The sequence below is a fragment of the Rhipicephalus microplus genome, chromosome X, assembly GCF_043290135.1.
Source record: "Rhipicephalus microplus isolate Deutch F79 chromosome X, USDA_Rmic, whole genome shotgun sequence".
NCBI lineage: Eukaryota > Metazoa > Arthropoda > Arachnida > Ixodida > Ixodidae > Rhipicephalus > Rhipicephalus microplus.
The window spans coordinates 214,870,418-214,890,749 of NC_134710.1; the positions used below are offsets into that span (position 1 = coordinate 214,870,418).

Below are 20,332 nucleotides of genomic sequence, written 5' to 3' on the forward strand. Positions count from 1 at the left end.
ATGCGGCAATGGATGGTGTCAGCACCAATCTTGCGAGATCGAAACAGCTTGCAGTGAGAGAACTTAGTAGGGACAACATTGCCTTTATGTATGACGGTATGTGGCACAAACATGGCCGCAAATTGGCATGACACTGGACTTAGTTTGGATTTCGCAGTCCTGTCAAACTTCTTCCTAGCTTGCAGTTGGCACAAGGCTCTGCCAGATGGAGCGGAAGTTTGGCAAGCGTTTCATGGCCCTGTCTGTGAGCGAAATGTCTGTGAGGAGTTGGCTCGAAAAAGCCGAGAGGGAAAAACTCATGGGGCTGGGATATTTTAGCTGCAGTGGCCACTACAAGAAGGGTTGTTCTTTTTGGTGTACAAATTTCATCAGATTTAATGATATCTTTCATAAATAAAAACTCAATTTTAACTTAAAAATTGCCACTTTTTTCAATGTACCCACCCTTATTCAGGCACTTCTAGTGCTCAGATCTGCATGAAATTTTGCCCAAATTTTTTGCAAAGTATGGCGAATGCAATTATCTAGCTTAAATTTCAATATTCTATAGTATAATAAAATTTTGATGTAAACCTTTACTAGGGTAGGAGAAATATGGACTTTTTATGTCTATTATTTTCTACGCCTATTACATATTTTGTATGTGCTTCCTAATTAGTTATTTGAATTCTACACTGTATTTCAACCATTATGAACTATGAATAGTAAAAAATTACAGAAGTTTAGGGATGAAAAGAGGGGGGCAAAAGGATTAAGGTGTTCACTTTGTCATTTCACACAGCTAAAACTAAGCAACTTGCTAGAAAAGTAATTATATATTTTACATCAGCATAAAAAGTTCCATAAAAAGCTCAACTTCATAGCTCTACGATGAATATTAAAAAAAAGTGTTTCGAGTAGCATCCCCCCTTAACACTAAAGCAGGGTCAAAATCTGCTACATTTAAATTAAATGGCCATTTCACCCAAGAAATATTGATCTTAGATTAAGTTAGTTAAATCAGATGGTACAAAAGCAACCACAGCAATGCTGTACCAGCCACAAGGCAATGAATGATAATCAATGAAAGCTGCTTTGTTCTAAAGCTTACTTAAAACTAGTTTAATTCAAAATACTAAGACCATTATACACAAAAATAAGTGGATTGTCTCCCAGAATAAGGCTGGGGCAGAGACGCACACATTTGCTCAATTCATAAAAATATTTCTATCTTTGGGTCACAATGCAGGAGCATGTGGTTAGGATATCTATGACTGCTAAGAGCTACTAAAATTTTTCTAGTATTGGTTGTTCTTGTTTTTTAAGCAAATGATAATGTGTGAAGTGGTTGACCAAAGTCAGAGGCAGCATAATAGTATAACCATCATAAAATGTTCTTGGTGGCAGGATGTCCTCCATTCACTAATTAGGGGCTTTAATAATATTTTGATAACAAAGCCAGGCAAATTGCTCACTTTTAGAAACATTTTTATTTTTGTAACTAGTTTCAGTACTGCTAAAGAATAAAATTCACCAGCCTTTTTATTGTCTGGTATCGCCCTGTGACTGGAGACGCAGCAGAAGTGTACAGATGTAATGTCACTGATAAACATAACCCTTTCTAATAAAAAATGTTTCTAACATTTCACAAGCCATTTTTTCCCTACTTTTGCCAAGAATTTTTGCTCACCGGAAAGACTGTTCACAATGTGAGCACACCATGCAGTGGTCAACAAGATGACTTCCCTCCTTATTATTTAAATTTCTTTCATGTTCCCCGAGTCAGCTTTTGAAGCAGAAAAGCAGGTGCGGAGTGTGTAAGCAACACTTCTATTGCACATTACAATGCTGAAATTAATTTTTTTTCAGGCCTTGTTTGATTTTTATTTTCTTTTTTTCTGTGTATCTGCCTTCAATAAAATACACTAACACATAATAAAATTAGGTGTTAGTGTATAAATGTGCTAGTTTGTTCTCTCCTGGTGTCCTGTCTAGTTGCACTAATCATGATAGTTTCTATATCCAAACACAAACTCGCCCAACAGTCAACTCTTTTAAAGTATGCATTAAAATCAACTTTATTGTTCCTTTAGACCGACATGATATGCATACTCCTGATGAGTGTATAATGCGCCAAGTTGAGCTATGTATTTGTAGCATGTCTTTTCGTGCTGTGCATGTGGAAATTATACCTTTGTGGGAACAAAACAATTTCTCACCTTTCACAGAATTGCACCGACCAGGAATAAAACTGTAGACACAGAGCCAAGCAGTACTTAATTGAATGAGTACTATAGTTCTGGTACTCACGTTGGCCAGGTGAGACAGGTGGCAAGGAGTCCTCAGTAGCCTCGATCTGTGATCGTGCTGGCATAAAGGCAGCCTTCTCACCTCGCTGAGAGCAGTAGAACGTTTGGTGGGCTTTTAGTGTTTTGCCACTGCTGAATTGGATGCCACACATGCCACACTCGAAAGCTGTAAATATTCAATAGACAACTTCAACAAGCAATACAAAACCTTTAAAACCTGAATAAGCACCTAGCAATTCATAGTAGACTTTTTTATTTGAATTATTCATTAAATGCTCAGAGTTGCACAATGTTATATATAGGAGTAAATGCACAAAAAAACTTTCTAGTGCTGTTTCAGCATTGTCATGGGAGATCGGAAACAGCTCTAAAGATCAATACAAAGTATTATTCTCTATGTACACAAAGAAACTAATAAACAACACTGAAACCAAATAAGCATAATGGGAAAAAATTTTATAGTAAAGCTCAGACTAACAATACATTATGTTATAAGCCAGGGCATCATCATGTACCATAACGGATACTACAGTTCTGTTTCATGTACTGTTAACTACTTTCACCACCACAAAGAAACTTTCAGTGTCACATTGGCATAAAGAAGGATTCAACTATAGCCACACAAACTTTTTGCGAGCCCCGTTGCGGTAGTCTAGTGGCTAAGGTACTCGACTGCTGACTTGCAAGTTGCGGGTTTGAGTCCCGGCTGCGGCGGCTGCATTTTCGATGGAGGCGGAAATCTTGTACGCCCGTGTGCTCAGATTTGGGTGCAGGTTAAAGAACCCCAGGTGGTCGAAATTCCCAAAGCACTCCACTACGGCGTCTCTCATAACCATATGGTGGCTTTGGGACGTTAAACCCCACATATCAATCAATCAACTTTTTGCTAAAAATCTGGACTATGATGCTCACAAGAACAAACATTTGAATTTTTTTACAATGTGTAAAAGTGGTTTTTGCTACTTTTGGTTAATTTCTGTCTGCCATATTGCTTGAAAAACCTGAAAGTCACACAACATAAAGGAAAGGTACCTCATTTTCTATTCGAATTTCGCCTCAATATGATGTCAATTTTTAGGCAACTATCGTTTGAACCACTTTTCATAAGTTATGCACCTCACTTCAATTAATATGATTTTCGTGCTTTTTTACCCTTCCTGCAACTGCCCTGGACCTTCGCATTGTCAGCAATATTCTGCAAAGTATACTCTTTCAAACTTTCCCTCAACTCCAATGTAAAGCAAAGCTTTCTCTGAGGAACCAGATTGGTTGTGATGTTACTAGAGAGTCAGCAGAGAAAGCTGAAAGAAGGGCAAGGTAGAAAAAAGCTAGGGTATATGCTGCTTATTTGATTTAAGTCAGTGATGACATCACTCCTACTGCAGCGGATGCAACAACATATTGGATGTAGCATCTCAGTTATGTGCTACATAGACGCCTCAGTTGACACTTGGGACACTCTGTTTGAACCCCAAGATGACACATGAAGAGCACAGGTATAGAACACAACACGAGCACAAACTAACTGTTTACACAGTGCAGATAACTTTACTGTGTAATGCTATAGGGAACATTCCAAGTGAGCAATTCATCAGAGTAAAGAGTGATCTACATGAGGTGCTGCTTTAGCCAAAATATGTGAAAATCGCCAGCCTCTCATCTTTCAATAGTGAATCGTTTTAGACCTTTTTAAGTGAAACTCACAAAACATATTGCTACATGTTCACTGTAAAGGTGCTTTTTTTCTTACTGAGGACGTCCACATGTATGTTTTATCTTAACAGTACCAGTATCATACATTGTGTAAATCACAGGTATGGCAGATGTCAGTAGGAGGACGAGGGCAGCAATCAGTTGCAATTTTTTTGCTCTTTACTGAAGGCCATGCACAGTCCCATCATTGGTTATTCTTGTAGTTGGCGTGCCCTAGTGGCATTTCAATAGAATGACAAAGGAGGGATTAGGAAGTGCAGTTGAGGAAGTAAAATAAGAGTCGAACAGAATTGCAATCTATTGCGATGTCAGGCTAGCAAGGAAGAAGTTTTAAAAGCCCTAATGAGAGAGATCAGCCACTTCTTATTTCTACAGAAAGCTTCCGAAAAGGTTGCAAACCAAAGCTACTCTATCATATTGTTTTGCTTAAAGTAACTGGAACTTGTACAAGTTTGTAAGAACCCATGAATGGACTTGAAGCTCAAAGAAGACAACAGAAGAAAGGTAGAACAAACAGGATGAGCATTAAAAACATAGCACTCCTACTGTCTCTTCCACCTTCTTGTGTGATTATCGTCGTCATTACGATCTTTGCAATTCAAAGTAAACTCATGGAGTGCTCAGTTGTATGAAAAGCTACTGCTGAATAGGGAAAAGAGGAAGTGCACAAAATAAAAACAGCCTGTGATTACCTTGACTTTATAAGTAATGTTAGCTGTTATAAATAATATATATATATATATATATATATATATATATATATATATATATATATATATATACATATATATATATATATATATATATATATAATTATATATATATATATATATATATATATATATATATATATATATATATATATATATATATATATAAACTTCGATATAATGAAATTGACTTGACCAATTCCTGAAAAAAATTTTGTTATAACGAGGATCTCGTTATATGCCGAGCCAGTACAAAAATTTGAAAAACAAAGGCTGAAATTAAATAAAATGGGAACTGAAGGTAGAGCGCACTCAAAATACTTATTTAGCAGTAAAAGAAACTGCGTTATTATTGCGATAGAAATTAAATAGACACTCTTGACGGGTTCTTGCCATCGCCGCCATGTTGCGTTCATAACAAGTCCAAATTGATAACATGCCCTCGCATCGTAACTTCTACTAGCGGGTAAAAGCGCGCGAGCGTTGCTGAAGCAGTGTTCAAACGAGCCGGCCCATCTTTATCGCCTGGAAGGCGCATACGACAACACCCCCCCCCCCCCCCCCCCGCGTGTTAGAACTGCCGTCGAATGCCCAAACAGAAGGAAATAATTAACCACCCGTCTTGTTCTACGAGCATGAAAAAACGCAAGTGGAGGGGGGGGGGGGGGGGGTGTCGCTCGAGTAGCAACAATGAACTTTGGTTTTAAGGGCGCGGTCGCGATTGCTGGGCTTGTGCTATTTCGGCAAGCATCAGTCCTATTTCATGTCGAAGAGATCGACTGTGTGAAAAGAGCACCTCTCCCTGGAGTGGCCATATTTGCTTACACCAGCGCTTTGTAGGAATTCCACAATATCGGATCCAAAAAAGTTGGCTGCCAGCCTTAGAATTCGTATGACATACTACAATTTGTTGCTATCGCATTCATTGCATTGCATTCAATGCGTCATCATGTTGTCAGAACTGATTAGATAATCGGGAAGGCTGCCGCGAACTCGCGGCGAGGCGCAAGACGGCAAAGCGCGCGTGACGAGTCGACCTCCAATCGGCACCATGGTCGCTAGTGCCCAATCTAACGTTTCCGTAGTAACGACACAGTTGTCTGCACGAAAAAAAAAACTAGACAAAAAAAGCAAAGCTGAACGTCGTCGATGCCACTCCACACCTGCGCAGCTAGTGAAACCATGCACACATGCACGGCGTCGAAAACGAAAAGCGAACGACATAGATACCGCGGAAAAATATTTGGAAAAGCACTCTCCATATGCAGCGCGGCTCCACATTTGCGACGCTAACTAAAAGCGTAACAACGCAAAGTGGCATCACCTCTGTCATGTAACTCTTTCATGTACAGAACTCCATTTTTGGCGGAAAAGTTTTATTAAAAAAACAAAACGGTGAAATCTTGGGCCAAAAACTTTTTTCTCGCAAGAAAATAAAATTGCCATTTTTTTCTTCAAAAGATATGAGGCGGTCACACGAGCTTACCGCCATGCAGTAGGGTCTGCTGGTCACTTTCGGTGAAAGTAAAACTTTTCATTTGCATAGTCCTTAGCGTTAGCTACTCATGCGACATGCTTTCCTGCACTACCAACAAGTAGTGACGGTACATACTTATATATCTATAAATATTGGTGGACCCGTCAAGGTGCGCTTGACGGGTCCACCGTCAAGCGCGCCTTGAGGACGATGGCAGCCGGAAGAAAGCAAACGTAACACGTCACATTGAAGCCGAAACGAAATATCGTGATCTTTGTCAGATTGCCAAATGCTTTAGGATATGCACCATTTAAAATCCGACACGCGAAACTCACGTGTTTCAAGAGGAAAAAAAAATCAAGAAAAGGTGGTTACCTGCTGGAAAGAGTTATAATGTAGTTCAAAGACTTGAGCAGCAATCAAAGCGTAGTTTTATTTTATTATTTTAAATGCGAATGCATTTCCTAGTCGGGCGATGTCAGGCATCCGGCGGTGGCGTCCACGGCCGCGGCCGCGCGCCGGCAGGTGTTATTTCTCCGCTCTCACTCCCTCTTCCATAGCAACAGCTGCGGGCGCGCGGGCTTATCCTGGCCCCTAGCAATCGGAGCATGTGGTGTGAGAGAGTGTAGGAAAGGGTAGGCGCAGTGCTTTGCCGCTCCTTCCCTCGCCATTCCCTCTCTCGCCTCCCTGCGTTCCACTCTCCCGTCCACTCGCGCCTCACTCTCGACCGTTCGCTGGCTGGACGCCTCTCACGGACATCCGGAAATGTGTGCTCGAGACAGCTGTGAAACGCCAACGCAGAGCCGAGAACGCTCGCGCCCCACTCTCCCGCAATGTTAGCTCGCTCCTCACTCTCGACTGTTCGCTGCCTGGGCCCCTCTGTGAAGGCGATGGCAGAAGTCGGTGAAGGCGAATGTCTGACGACAATGGTGCTCTCTCTCGGTGCGAGAAATGCATTCGTATTCCTCACGATTCCCTTCGGGGAGGTGGGGGCATTTTTTATTTTTGGTTTGGAGGGAGGGGGAAAGCACATCCGCGCATGAACCCGCGGCGAGAAGAACGGCAGCAACGCCAGCTCAAGGGGCGCAGGCGGACGCCGGCTCGAGGGGCGCAGGTCCGCCTGCACCCCTCGCGCACACCCGCATGAGAAGTTCGAGTGGCGCCTTCTGGTGGGAGATCTGGGTGACGTCACGGCACGGACTCTTCAATGCCAGCGGCGCGCGCCTACATAATGATGCGCTCGCTTTGTGCACTGTTCCACCGTTTGCGTTCACTTTCTGCTCGTCTCAAGCTGCACATGAATGACGAAAACAGAATCAGTAATGTGCTTAGTAAAACAATAAATGCTTACTTTTGCTTCTGCCCAATCGCACACTTGATCATAGTAATGTGAAAGGGGTGAAAAGGTTTGTGTCGCGCTGCTAACCCCGATGATAGACTCTATTCTTGGCCACGGCAACCGCATTCCGACGGTTGTGAAAAGCAAGAACACACTTCTGCTTGGATACAACAAACTCACTGGTGCATATATAATTATGTGATTTTGAGCCACAAGACACAATATTTACATTATTAAGTTGAGCTGTTTATGGGTCATTCCCATAGAAGATATAAGGTTTTACCCTTTTGTAGGGGTATTTGTGTTGGAGAAATCCACGTATATATATCTACGAACATAGCTTTCGCTGGTGTGCCGAGCCCCATCCTCGCTTGCATTATCAAGTATGTTGTGTCTGCTTTTCTCATATACTTGCTCACTCAGCACGCTGTTGAGTTTCATGTTTTTCTCACAATAATTCTGGAGCTTCATTTCACCGAAACTATTCAGGTTAAGTGCGGTTGAGGCTATGTGCAGAAATTCTGATTGCTCACGGCTTCTGTCTTCATGCAGAATCGTAGCAATGGTGCTGTTGCACTCGTAACTACCACCCAGGTAATCACGGATATCCGGTAGGTATACGACGGGACGTAAATTTCGGACTTTTCGGACAACCATCACATGCCCACATATGTACACTGTACATCCGATAATGGACTTACATCACATGTACAAAGGTCACGAATTTGTATGTTTGCTAGACATCCCTTCAGGACAGCTAACCCGGACATTGACAGGCCTTTCAATGTATATATATATATATATATATATATATATATATATATATATGAAAAGGAGTGTATACACAAGGGCACGTTTTTCTGTGTTTGACACAATATTGATGAGATTGAACAGACAAGAATGCCATGGAAAGTATAAGGGAAGTTATTACACTGAATGGTAATGTAAATGTGAAGGAAGAAAAGTGGCTGAAAAGATCATTTGCTATGGGCAGGAACCAAATATTCGACCTTCGAATAACCCTTAAGTATACACTTCTTTCCTTAATTCATTACCAAGGGTCTCGTATTGGCAGACTTGGTGCCTTTAGGTTGTATACGAGGGACTATTGGTAAGCTGTCAGGTCGTAATAAGTTCACGTGCTACGTGATGCCAAACAGGCTCATAAAGAGTGTGCTACACTCTCCGCCTTGGCTACTGGTGGCGCTGACTGACACTTTCACATTTAATTCAAAAATATATACTCAATAAAGTGGTTGGGGGGGATAGCCGCCGCGGTAGCTCAGTTAGTAGAGCACTGAACGCATTATTCGAAGGTCTAAGGTTCGGTTCCTGCCCACAGCAAGTTATCTTTTCACTCACTTTTATTTCTTCACATCTATGTTACCATTCGATCTAATAACTTCCCCAATACTTTCTTTGGCATCATTGTCTGTTAGATCTCATTATTATATGTATATATGTATATATAATGTTTGTGTTTATATAGCTAGTGCATATTCAAGAAAAGCCTTTCATGTGAAAAACGTACCCGCACTGCTTACTTAGAGGCCCGTCTTTTTTCCGCAGGAGCTTTTCTGTTGCAAATGAATACTAAAAAAATGTAGTCCAAGCGGGCTTTGAAGAACAATAGAACCTTTATTATTAACATACATCAAGGCTACGAAGCACACAACTCGCAGTCTGCAGCCACGATCGTGCAAGTGTGTACGTAGTCTTGAAAGATTTCAGGGTTCAATGCCCTTCAGCCTTCAAGTGCGATGATTTTTCAGGAGGCAGAGTTTGCTTCTTTACGGGTTTAATAAATTAAGTTATTAGCAACAAAGCCAACTTGTGTGTGTTTATGGCAATGTTATTCTAGTAACCACAATACGTACACACAGACAAGCACAGGAGAAAAAGTAATGGGTGTAGCACATGCTTCTAAAGACGGTGTACAGGCACTGACAATGTGCTCGTCTTAAATCGGTTAATAGTAAGAAATATGCAAGCAAACGAAGAGCTGGAAACATGCCACGTATTAGCAGGGCTTATACAAATGATGGACAATAGTTAATGCATGCTAAGAACAGATAACTGTCCAATATGAGACATAAGGAACAGATATGTAACACGTGGCTTTATTTGTGCAGTGCGAGTGAGTAGGGTTGCTGGTGCTTGCAGTGGTAAGCTCGTGCCGTGTTTCGGTGTGTCTTGTAGAAAAGTCATCCTTTGTAACTTCACATGTTGCTGTTGATGTCCACACGGGCGCACAAAAATCTGCCTTCTGCCGCTCGGAGACCGGCTCAGCGTACGTACATGTGCAATGTGACACGAACACCCTCCTTTCCCGTGCACCTTCCCTCAGTGCACGCCACTGGTCAAGCAGGTTTTGGGACAATAGGCACAATGGCGTGTGTTTTCTCCCAACACATCCAGAGGGGGATGGCTAGCATGATGTGTACGTTCGAGGAATGTGAACAACTGCGGTGCACCACTTGCTGATAAGTGTCGAGGCTGGCGCATGGAAGTTTGCCTACAGAATGACTGCTATGATGCGCTCGATCTGCATTTTTGTTAGTTCACATGCGATAATAATAACACTAAATACATTCTCCCTTATGAAGTACAATACACATATTGAATCAACCAGATTGTTTTGCCTCAGAAGCAAAATTTTTCGGAATCCTGGGATTAAATGCATGTGCCGAAATTTGACTGAATTTTATAGTAGCCTTTTTAATGAAAATTTACAAGATTGTCACCCGAGATCGTGTAGATTTCTATATGTTTTCACTACATTCTAATTTTACAATAACTGATGAGAAAATGCACATATCCTTGGCATTTTCTTATATGAACAGCCAGTCCATGTTCGAAACTTAATTTCCGGTCGGACATCCAGTTCAGACGTCCACAGAACAGCCACACACGACATGGACTTTCACCGTAGGTCCATTGGCTAACCGTGTTGGATATTGATATGGCTGGACATTTTTATTAAGAATGAACAGCCAGCGGATATCTGTGGTTACTTGGGCAGTTTAGATAGCCAGCTCATAAATTATTATTCCTTGCACCTGTAAGTGAACATGACGTATGAGACCAGTCATTGCCTCATCGAGGCGAAGGTTGTCTAATTATTACTTGGACCACGTGACCGACCGTGCCCTCGAAAACGTTCATTTCGACTTCCTGGCATTGGTGTTGAAATCTAATTATCATCAGCAGTGCTCCCATGTGATGTGAACATTATGCAGTTTGTGATGCGGTGGTAGATCACCGCAGCATTTCACGCAAATAAGGGTATACAACTACACAGACCATGACAACTGTTGAGAAGAAACGTGTACGTATGATCTGAGTAAACGAACCATATGTACGTACATGTTCCCAACATACCCAAAATCATTGTGTGTGGCAGTACAATTTCGTTTATTTTCAGAATATGTCAAGTTTGTGCTTATGACAGTCAGGTTCATGTATTGTCTCCTGTTGATAAAAAAACAATATTTTCAAATAATTAAGATTACTTGCAGATGCAGGTGCAACTTTCACGGTAAAGTGCAATGTATTTAGTGAATTGAAAACATCCCAATTTTATTTGTGATACTTTGGCGCACAAATGTTTACATACCATAGTCTATGCCTTGGTGTAATCACGTTAGCACCACTTAGAATATTCTCTACAGCACCCATTCTTGGCGGACGCATCGAAAACAACAATTTTCACAGTGCATCTGCCGTTCGGATGGGAGTCTGCCCTATCCTAAGCTAAATTACGCAAACTTTTTACAGCCTTGATAACTTTCACTAGCTCTGAAACCTTTCACTTTGCATCTTGAGAGATTTAATAGCATCACGCAATTGAGTAATTACCAAGCCAAAGAGCGGTTACGCGGCGGGTGCAGAAAAGAGAGACAAGTGGCACTGAGAAGGCGAGTCCTTGCCGTTACGTCACATCGCCGCGACCGCAGCAACACCATTTTTCGTTTTCGTTGCTTGCTTTCACCTGGGAGTCGATCGAGGCCGCAAGCATGCCAAAATGGCGAAATCCAGAGCAAAATTACTAGATTGTTCTGGGCGAAAATTCGTTTTATCGCAGATGTTTCCCGCTGTTACTGACATATAGATGTCGCAAATACATGCACTTCTATGAAGTAACGGCGGAGAATCTAAAAACTTTGTAGTATCGAAGAATTTATTACATGAAGGTTTGTTATAGGTAGGTGCCTAGCTTAGCATGTGCATACACACACACACACACACCTGTTCGCTCACGAGATAAGCGTGCGGGTAGGCGACCCATGCTTACACACACATACACACGCACACACACACACACACATATATATATATATATATATATATATATATATATATATAGACAGTAATGCCAAGGAATGTACAGGGGAAGTTATTAGGCCAATGGAATGTAAATAAGAAGCAAGAAGAAAGAAAAGTGGATGAAAAAATTACCAACTGTGAGCAGGAATCGAACCTACGACCTTCGAATTACGCGTTCGATGCTCATATACGTAATTCGAAGGTCGTAGGTTCGATTCCTGCTCACAGTTGGTAATTTTTTCATCCACTTTTCTTTCTTCTTGCTTCTTATTTACATTCCATTGGCCTAATAACTTCCCCTGTACATTCCTTGGCATTACTGTCTGTTATATCTCATTAATATTGTGTTAAAACACGGAAAAACGAGCCCTTAGGTATACACTTCTTTCCCTTATATATATATATATATATATATGGACGAAAACTGTCTATATAATTGCAATTGCAATAAAATTTATCTAATAAAATTTACATAAAGTACATGCTGATCAAAATTCAGCCAACATACTTAAGAAAACTAAATGCTACACATACCATTTCTCTGTTTCCATTCTAAGCAATCTGTAATCTCATTTATTTAATTATGCTCATATTTAACACACAGGTCACAGTTATACTGACTGACATGCAATGTTTACCCAATCCACCGTTTATGGCTACTACACCAAAATGCAAACAGCAGTTCAAGTGACTGCACATCACCATATATGTTACTGTCATATAGATTAAAGGAATGTTTCATAGGGAGGAATGCTAAGGAGAGATGCATGCAGAGAAAAGTGGGACAAAAGAAGGTGGTGAGGATGAATATCATTTGGTTGTTCCATTCTTATGTTTCAGGTTTTACGGCAACATGGTGCATCTATACATCCTCTATTTGTCAAATCAGTCAGCAATGTCAAGAGGGTTAACAAGAAAGATTTATTATTTTATTCCGATTGCTGTAGTACGTGCTGCTACAAGACCTACATGATGCTTTTAGCTTGGTACCGCTTCATTATGTTGGTTCAGCTAGCTGGCATTACCCAAATGGAGATGGAAAAACATATTGATTGATTGATATGTGGGGTTTAACGTCCCAAAACCACTATATGATTATGAGAGACGCCGTAGTGGAGGGCTCCGGAAATTTAGACCACCTGGGGTTCTTTAACGTGCACCCAAATCTGAGCACACGGGCCTACAACATTTCCGCCTCCATCGGAAATGCAGCCACCGCAGCCGAGATGGAAAAAAAAAACATATTGATCTATGTCAAGCTCTTAGCATGTTTCTCAGTCTTCCCTTGAGAGCAAAAGCTTTCCAGAAGAATGCAAGAAGACATTGTTACATATGGAGGGCTGATAGTCCATACCAAAGAGTATGCTAGATCACAATTAAACTACTTCTATGCCGCACATACAAATGCAGGCTCATAAAGGCCACACGGGAGGTCATTCATGTTCTTCATAGCAAGGTTTGATATGACCATCATTGGCATTGACATTCTTTTGGCGGCTGTAAACTGGACAAAAAGTGCTAGACTCATTGCAAGCAAGAGCGTGCAGTTGAGACGGGCAGATTTCCTCTCTGTCATTGTGAACAAGAGTGTCCTAGGACCGATTCAGTACTAAGGAAACACACAAGACAGGAAAGGCTATTGTGACCTCGAGTTTATACGAGATGCAAAGGCTCTCCGAGCAAGTAAAAAGACAACGAGGCGATTTTTAAAGCCATTATGAATTTGGAGAGACCTGAGCCAAAATGGTATGTGCAGTTTGGGGTGGCAGCTAAAACCAAACCGGTTGCAGCTGAACCTTTCAAAGAGAGCAAAGTCCAAGAAATTTGCAGTTGTTAAGGGGTAACTTCATACAAACGACAAGGAATTAGTCGAATACTCCTCGATCCCCCCTGTTTCCATAGCATCAGCTATATCCAGTGGCAGGTTTCACGATAAACCTGTCAGGCAGCCACATTGTTCTACCCAAATACAAACAAGTTTCGCACTGGTGCCGGGAGCCAGTCTGTTCGAACAGCAATCTCTTGCTGGGAGAGTTCTTGGAAACTCAGATCAACTAGGACCCTCGAACGTGCACAAAATGTTGGTGTGGTGTGCAATACGTTGGTGCAGTGTATTCATATTCTTATTTTGGGCAGCATTTAGAAGGCTGTGCCCTCTCCACGTTCATTGTGTGGTGCCTTTCCCCGCGTTTGTGGGTGGAGGACCGTACTGGTTGAAGACGCGGACAATGCACCCAGAGTTTGCAGCGTGGCGCTATATAAATGGGACACTTTTTGTATATTTCCAGTTCAGTTCTGCAGTTCACAGTTCTCCAACAAACTCTTGATCACTTGACTAGCTCCTTTAGATTTCTCAGTTACTAACCATGTAAATAAATATTTGTCATTCTTATGAGTACCTCATGGACGACGGGTCCAAGATACACGTTTTCCTACTAAATAATTTAATATCACCTTAATTATGTGGACAAGTTTCGGTTTCAGTTTCTGGCTACGGAGTTGGGCAGTGACTTAGCAGTGTAGGAGGCTTGGCCATGTGACCACACAAGGCTGTGATACACGTCGTGCTGAGTATCGCCGGTTCTCGCACACACACGACACACAAGCACCAGCAAAACAAACATGCGGACATTTACTATGGCTAGCTGCAGCAGCCGCGAGTGATGTAGCTACCGCTGCTTTGTAGCTACGTACATTTGCAAAGGTGGCGGATGTCCGCAGGTCACTCTTATAACTACAGATCTGGCGTGACATCACTACAGCTTTCATTGGCCTTCTTCTAGAGCTACATCAGTGTTAACACACTAGTGATGGGTGTCGATTGGGAGATTAGCATGAGCATTTAGGCACTCTTTGGAAATGAATTAAAATATATTCTAAACTTCCACGCGAGTCTTTGTGTGGAGTGTCCTTGTACACAGAGGAAACCCACAACTGGCTTGTTATAGCCTCGAATTCGATGGCACCACCCCTTTAAGATGAGGGCTGTGCACCATGGATTGAGCATCCCATGAAGCTGTATGTGAAAGTGCTATTTGGCAGAACTAGTGCTGCGACTTACTTATTCTTGCATTTTCCATAACCTCAAAAATACAATTACAGCTCATGTGTACTTTTCAAAAAGGTAGCACTGAAACACAATGTGCACACCTACCTAACATTTCAGCATGATCAACAAAAGATATGAAGGTATCAACTCACAACAAGGAAGGACCTTATTGACTGATAACTGACAGAAGTTCATAACAGTGCTGAAAGAGTTGCCTAATTACCTCCCATTTCTATGTTTCATAAATAAGGTACAACTCGTTAACTTCACAAAATGGCACATTAGTGGACTATTTACAGATATTCTAATCTGTTCACAGTGTGCACACATACACATGTATTTATATGTATTTACAACAACGAAAAGCATTGTTTGTACTGCCCATCTGTGCACTGCTGCTGTTGCCTGGTTGTGGCCCCCTAGCCTCGTCAAGCTGTATGCTTACAGCTTTTTGCTAGGGTGGCCTTCAACATTGTACTTCGAGCATGTTATAAATAAATTTAATTTGACTTGAGTATGCAATGTGGTTGACAAAATGCACCCAAGCAGAAGTCCACATTAGCATGCCTTAAGTGTATTAGACCTTACATGCCATTTCTAGAGTATATCTCACACAAATATATTGTAACGAAATAACAAGCTCAACTTGCCTTGCTGAACAACAATAGAAGGCCGCTGCAATAGCAAGGCGGTGCTTGAACCAGCCAGGGGGCTGTAACCATTAATACGTTCAGGATGCAAATCAGTTTTCTTGGAAGCTACTGTTGTAAGTTGGTCTTTCTTTGTGGTCATAAAATCTCCATCTGGATCATCAGATGGCAGGTCCTCCGATGACTGACCACTTGGAATTGGAACAGGACTGCAGGCTTCCATCTTCACTTGAATATTCATAATTTCACTAGAATGTAGTGCCACTTCTCTGCAAAGGTGGTTATAAAAAAAGGAACAAAATATAACAAGGCCTGCTCAAGCAAATACTTCAATGATCCTTCTTTTCCTGTCACACACACATGCCTTAATATGGAGGCATGCTACATAAATTTGTAAATAGCACTGCAAAGAGAATCATATCAAAGCATATTAGAAGATTTTACCCTTTGCAGTAAGATAATCTATAAGTATTTAAATGTTTGGCTTTACGGTTAGCACCCAAATTTCAAATAATAATGAAGAAAAAAGAACCATCAGCAACCAAATACAATACTCGAAAACAATTGAACTGAGGTTATATTGAGTGAGTGCCTATACTGAACAGTTATAACATCCCCATGTAAACCTCATTTAAAGGAGTTGTTCTCTATTGCACATATCACACTCAAGTTTGCCTTCACATTCTATATATATCAGACACTACGCTACATTCACTTTTGAAACAGCATTTCCTATAACTGACAAAAAATCACTTTTATGCTCATGAAATGATGCTATTCTTGCAGACGCTCTCAAACAGGACATTGAATATGAAGAGCAGTACAAGCTATGAAGGAAAAATGATCAAGGTGTGTGTCTCAAATAAGGATGGCTCCCCCTCCCCCTCCATGTAGAAGAGATTTCATATGTGCTCCGGAGTGATGCTCCTTTGGTAAGCTTACAGCTCCACAGTAGTGTAATGTAATATAACACAACAGCATGGATTAAAAAATCATAATGAACTCTTATTCATTTACTTTTGCCTTCAAAAAACAAATGAGCACATTCCCATATTTTTGCGAGTTCAACACAACATCCAAGCCATGTGGAGATTTTTCAAAACCATTAGATAGATACACCCTGTGTTTAAAATTGACTATATATCAAGCAGTTTTGTGATTATGTCATTGTTCAATATAATATTTTGCAAGAACAGTAAGTAGACTGTAGCACCTCTGGACTTTTCATGGTTGTTTCTTTTCCTTCGAGTAGTGCAGTGTTATTGTGAAAAAGTTTTTTTGCTTTTTGTTTTCAATCCTAGCTTGCACTAAGTGAAAAAGAGTAGCCATCACCTGCATAAAATGGTCTTACATATTTATTTACACCTGAACTTAAAAAAAACAAAAATTAAAATGATAATACATTCATCTATAAATAAAGCTGTTCAACACAAATATCTAAACATGATTTTGAGTGTTGAAAAACACAAAACTTGCACTATCAAACAGGCTTATCACTTTTTTTTTACTCATAGGTGACCAACCGCACAAAAATAAACAAGCGAAGTGTGTCCCACATTCAGAATACTTTTTTGCACCACATCTCCAGCTCATGGCTTGTCCGTTTATTATGGTTTTTACTAACAAAAATGTCAGGCCCCTTGGATACTATTATTCTATTCACTCATTTATATTTCTTTGTACTACGTTGCTTATAGCACCTCAAAATGCATTACCGATTTATGATGAGGCAAGGTACAAAAATCCGAACAGAAAAACCACAGAAGTCAATTTTTTTTAGCACATATGCTCTGGCAGTGCCCCTCATTACGGGGCCCAAGTTGGCTCACAGAAGAAGATTGGGACTCTGCCTTAGGAAGTTCAGAGTTGCTACTACAATTACGGGCTGTCCAGAGAGCCCACGACATGGCGATGAGGCTAGGCCTCCCCGTTCCTACGTGGGAGCGGCCCGCGACGTTGCTCTAAAGGAGCAGCGTTTCTCAGGACCCAATAAAGTTCTTTGTCTGTCTGTCTGTTTGGGAAAGTCAGTGGTTGCTCTTCCAGTAAAAAAAAAAAAAAGGGGGGGGGGCACTTCACTCTCTTTTCTCCTCCCTGTCCCCTCTGCCTGTTTTTTTTTTTTTTTCAGATTTTAGATCTTGAGCAAAGAACAACAATGTACAACAAGACATAAGAAGAGATGAAGTCACACACAGGTTTCTTCGTCTGTTCTTGTTCTGTTATTGCGTCATCACACTGTCGTCATGAACCAACTAGACAAAAGTTCTCTTGGAAACAATTATAGGTGCTTAGCTGTCTCGAACATTAATTTAGAGAAATACTAAGCATGTTTTATCATACAAAAAGCAATTACTTTGGTGATTCAGCCTTTTCGACATGCGCACTGCTGTTTTCCGTGCCGTCAAGTGCCTTTGATTCATCATCAGCTGCCATTAGTGCATCTGGGCCATTACAGGGAGTAGGAACAGGTGAGCTGGAGACTGTCTTTAGTGGGCTTCCCACACCATTCTTCAACTCTTCCGCAGCAGAAGAAGTTGACTCCACATTATCAGTGTCGTCAACAACAACGTCAATGTCATCTGCCAAGGCATCAGCATCAACTGCACTATCAGTGCTGGGCAATACCCGCTTGTTTTGTGGAGATGTAGTGAAATGAGCCAGGAGTTCTGTGTCTGCAGCAATGTCACGTGTCAGGTTGCACCACACTTCATCACCTGCATAAAAGGAAATGTATACAAACGGTTAAACATCAAAATGCTGCAATAAAAATTAAAATATTCACGTGACCTATAGGGCCACAGTTCAAACAAAGATATAAGTAAAAATTTAAAATAAATAGGCAAAAATAAATAAATAAGCAAAGCCATTTACAATCTTTTAGCCACCTGTAAAATGCAACACAATAGTTCTCATGGAGGTTTGTAATGATGAGGAATCTAAACAATTTCTCCTGTCTGCCATGGTGGATCAGTGGTTACCGCATTCGGCTATTGACCCAAAGGTCACAGGTTTGAGCTCAGTCGCGGTGGTCACATTTCGATGGAGGCGAAATTGTGGAGGACCATGTAATGTGTAATGTTGGTGCATGCTAAAGAACACCAGATGGTCAAAATTTCCGGAGCCCCCTACTTTGGTGTCCCTCATGATCATATCATAGTTTCAGGACATAAAACCACCCATATATTTAAGCAGTTTCTGGCCACACAATTACTGAGGCGAGCAAGATGTTCATTTTATCCGTCCACATAGTGCACAGATAAAACAGATACATATGCAATACACACACACACACACACACACACACACACATACACACACATGTGTGCAACATATACATATATACGCTGAGTCTGGAAGCATTGAGGCCCCAATCCCCAAATCAAACATCTTGTACCCATTGCATGCATGTTTATTATATTAACACAAGTATAGACACTTACGAGTGCAGAGTTACCCCAGGTAAAAAATGCTTGCTATGCCCCAGCTCAAAAATAGGAAAGCATACAGACATGGCAAAAAGACAGGTTCTAACACAGTTGTGGAAAGATGTTTTCAGCAATAATTTTAAATCGATAAATGTGGAAAATTGTCACCTGCTCTAAGACATTACTAATAAAAGGGTGGCAGAGATGAACACAGTAATGAAGTGTGTCCAGTTGCATATTATGCAATGGTTGAATAAATCTATTTCAATGAGTGTGTTGTCTGTTTCGGCACTCCTTGCACTAACTTAGATGGCTTAATCACTCTATGCCTTCAGTTTATGAAGGGCTAAAAAGATGTCAGATACTAATTTTCAGTATCATTATTTGCAAATAGCTGAGCACTTGCAAACTATAGGCCTCATGGAGCGCAGATCCCCTCCCCCCTGGCACCAGCCCGGGATATTTTTTTATCAAGACCTTAGGTGCTCTTACACTGACAGCATACTGTTGGGCACCCTGTCTCACAGCTATTTACCAGAGGGACGTTTATTCCTGCTTCTTTTAACAGTGAAGCTGTTCTAGCTAGGAGCAAAATGTTGTCACCAAAAATGACTATCACCGTGAACTGGCACGCGCTCTCTTTATCTTCTTCTTCATGTTCCACATTGCTCCCAAAATATGTGCATCGATTTGTGGGAAGCACAAATAGCGAAATATAGAGAAATGATGAAATGTAGAAAAAATACAAACTAGGAATATATCAAGAAATATAGAAATATGGCGCCTAGCCAGTCGCAATGATATGCTGTACTGGAATGGGACAGTGTGTCATCTGGCGCCAAAAGCATGGCTCTTTTTGTGATGACAACCGATGATGCCGAAGCGCACCATTCTACTGTATCGCCACCAGTCACCGCCCCCTAAAGTAATTTATGAGAAGCTGAGATACAAAGCCTCCGAGATTAGTACTTGTAGTGGCCGCGCTTGTCATGTGTGTGTACAGGGCAATTCAGGAGTTTACTGATATAAACTACATCCATTACCTTGAATACTTTGCGGAGAAGCGGAGAACTTATAGTTACATTCTTAGACTTTGGCATCCTTTTGAGGAGTAAAATGTATAAAGAAGTAGAGCAGTATTTATTGTCTCAAAGTTTTGTTGCACGACTTCAAGGTAATGTGATAGCTAGGCAGGGGTACGCATAGATCAAATGAATAGTGATATGCGTTTTTATGCCTTTTAAAATTAAAACAGTAAGCAAGCAGACGTTCTGGCTCCCTGTTTTGCAATACGAATCGTGCGAGCTCAGACTACGCAGAAGCAGCATTATTTATTTCATTAATGCATTTAGATGTGT

The 20,332-nt window shown here is 41.0% G+C and overlaps 1 protein-coding gene across 1 annotated transcript in view; it reads right to left on the reverse strand.

Moving 5' to 3' along the window:
- Nucleotides 1–20,332, reverse strand: part of ush (Zinc finger protein ush) — a 432,792-nt gene that overhangs the window by 11,255 nt on the left and 401,205 nt on the right. Inside the window, exons 4-6 of the mRNA XM_037435521.2 lie at nucleotides 17,903–18,263; nucleotides 15,553–15,821; nucleotides 2,290–2,454 (exon numbers count right to left, since the gene is read on the reverse strand). Coding sequence (XP_037291418.2) covers nucleotides 2,290–2,454; nucleotides 15,553–15,821; nucleotides 17,903–18,263 — 795 coding nt within the window. The remainder of the gene's footprint in view (nucleotides 1–2,289; nucleotides 2,455–15,552; nucleotides 15,822–17,902; nucleotides 18,264–20,332) is intronic.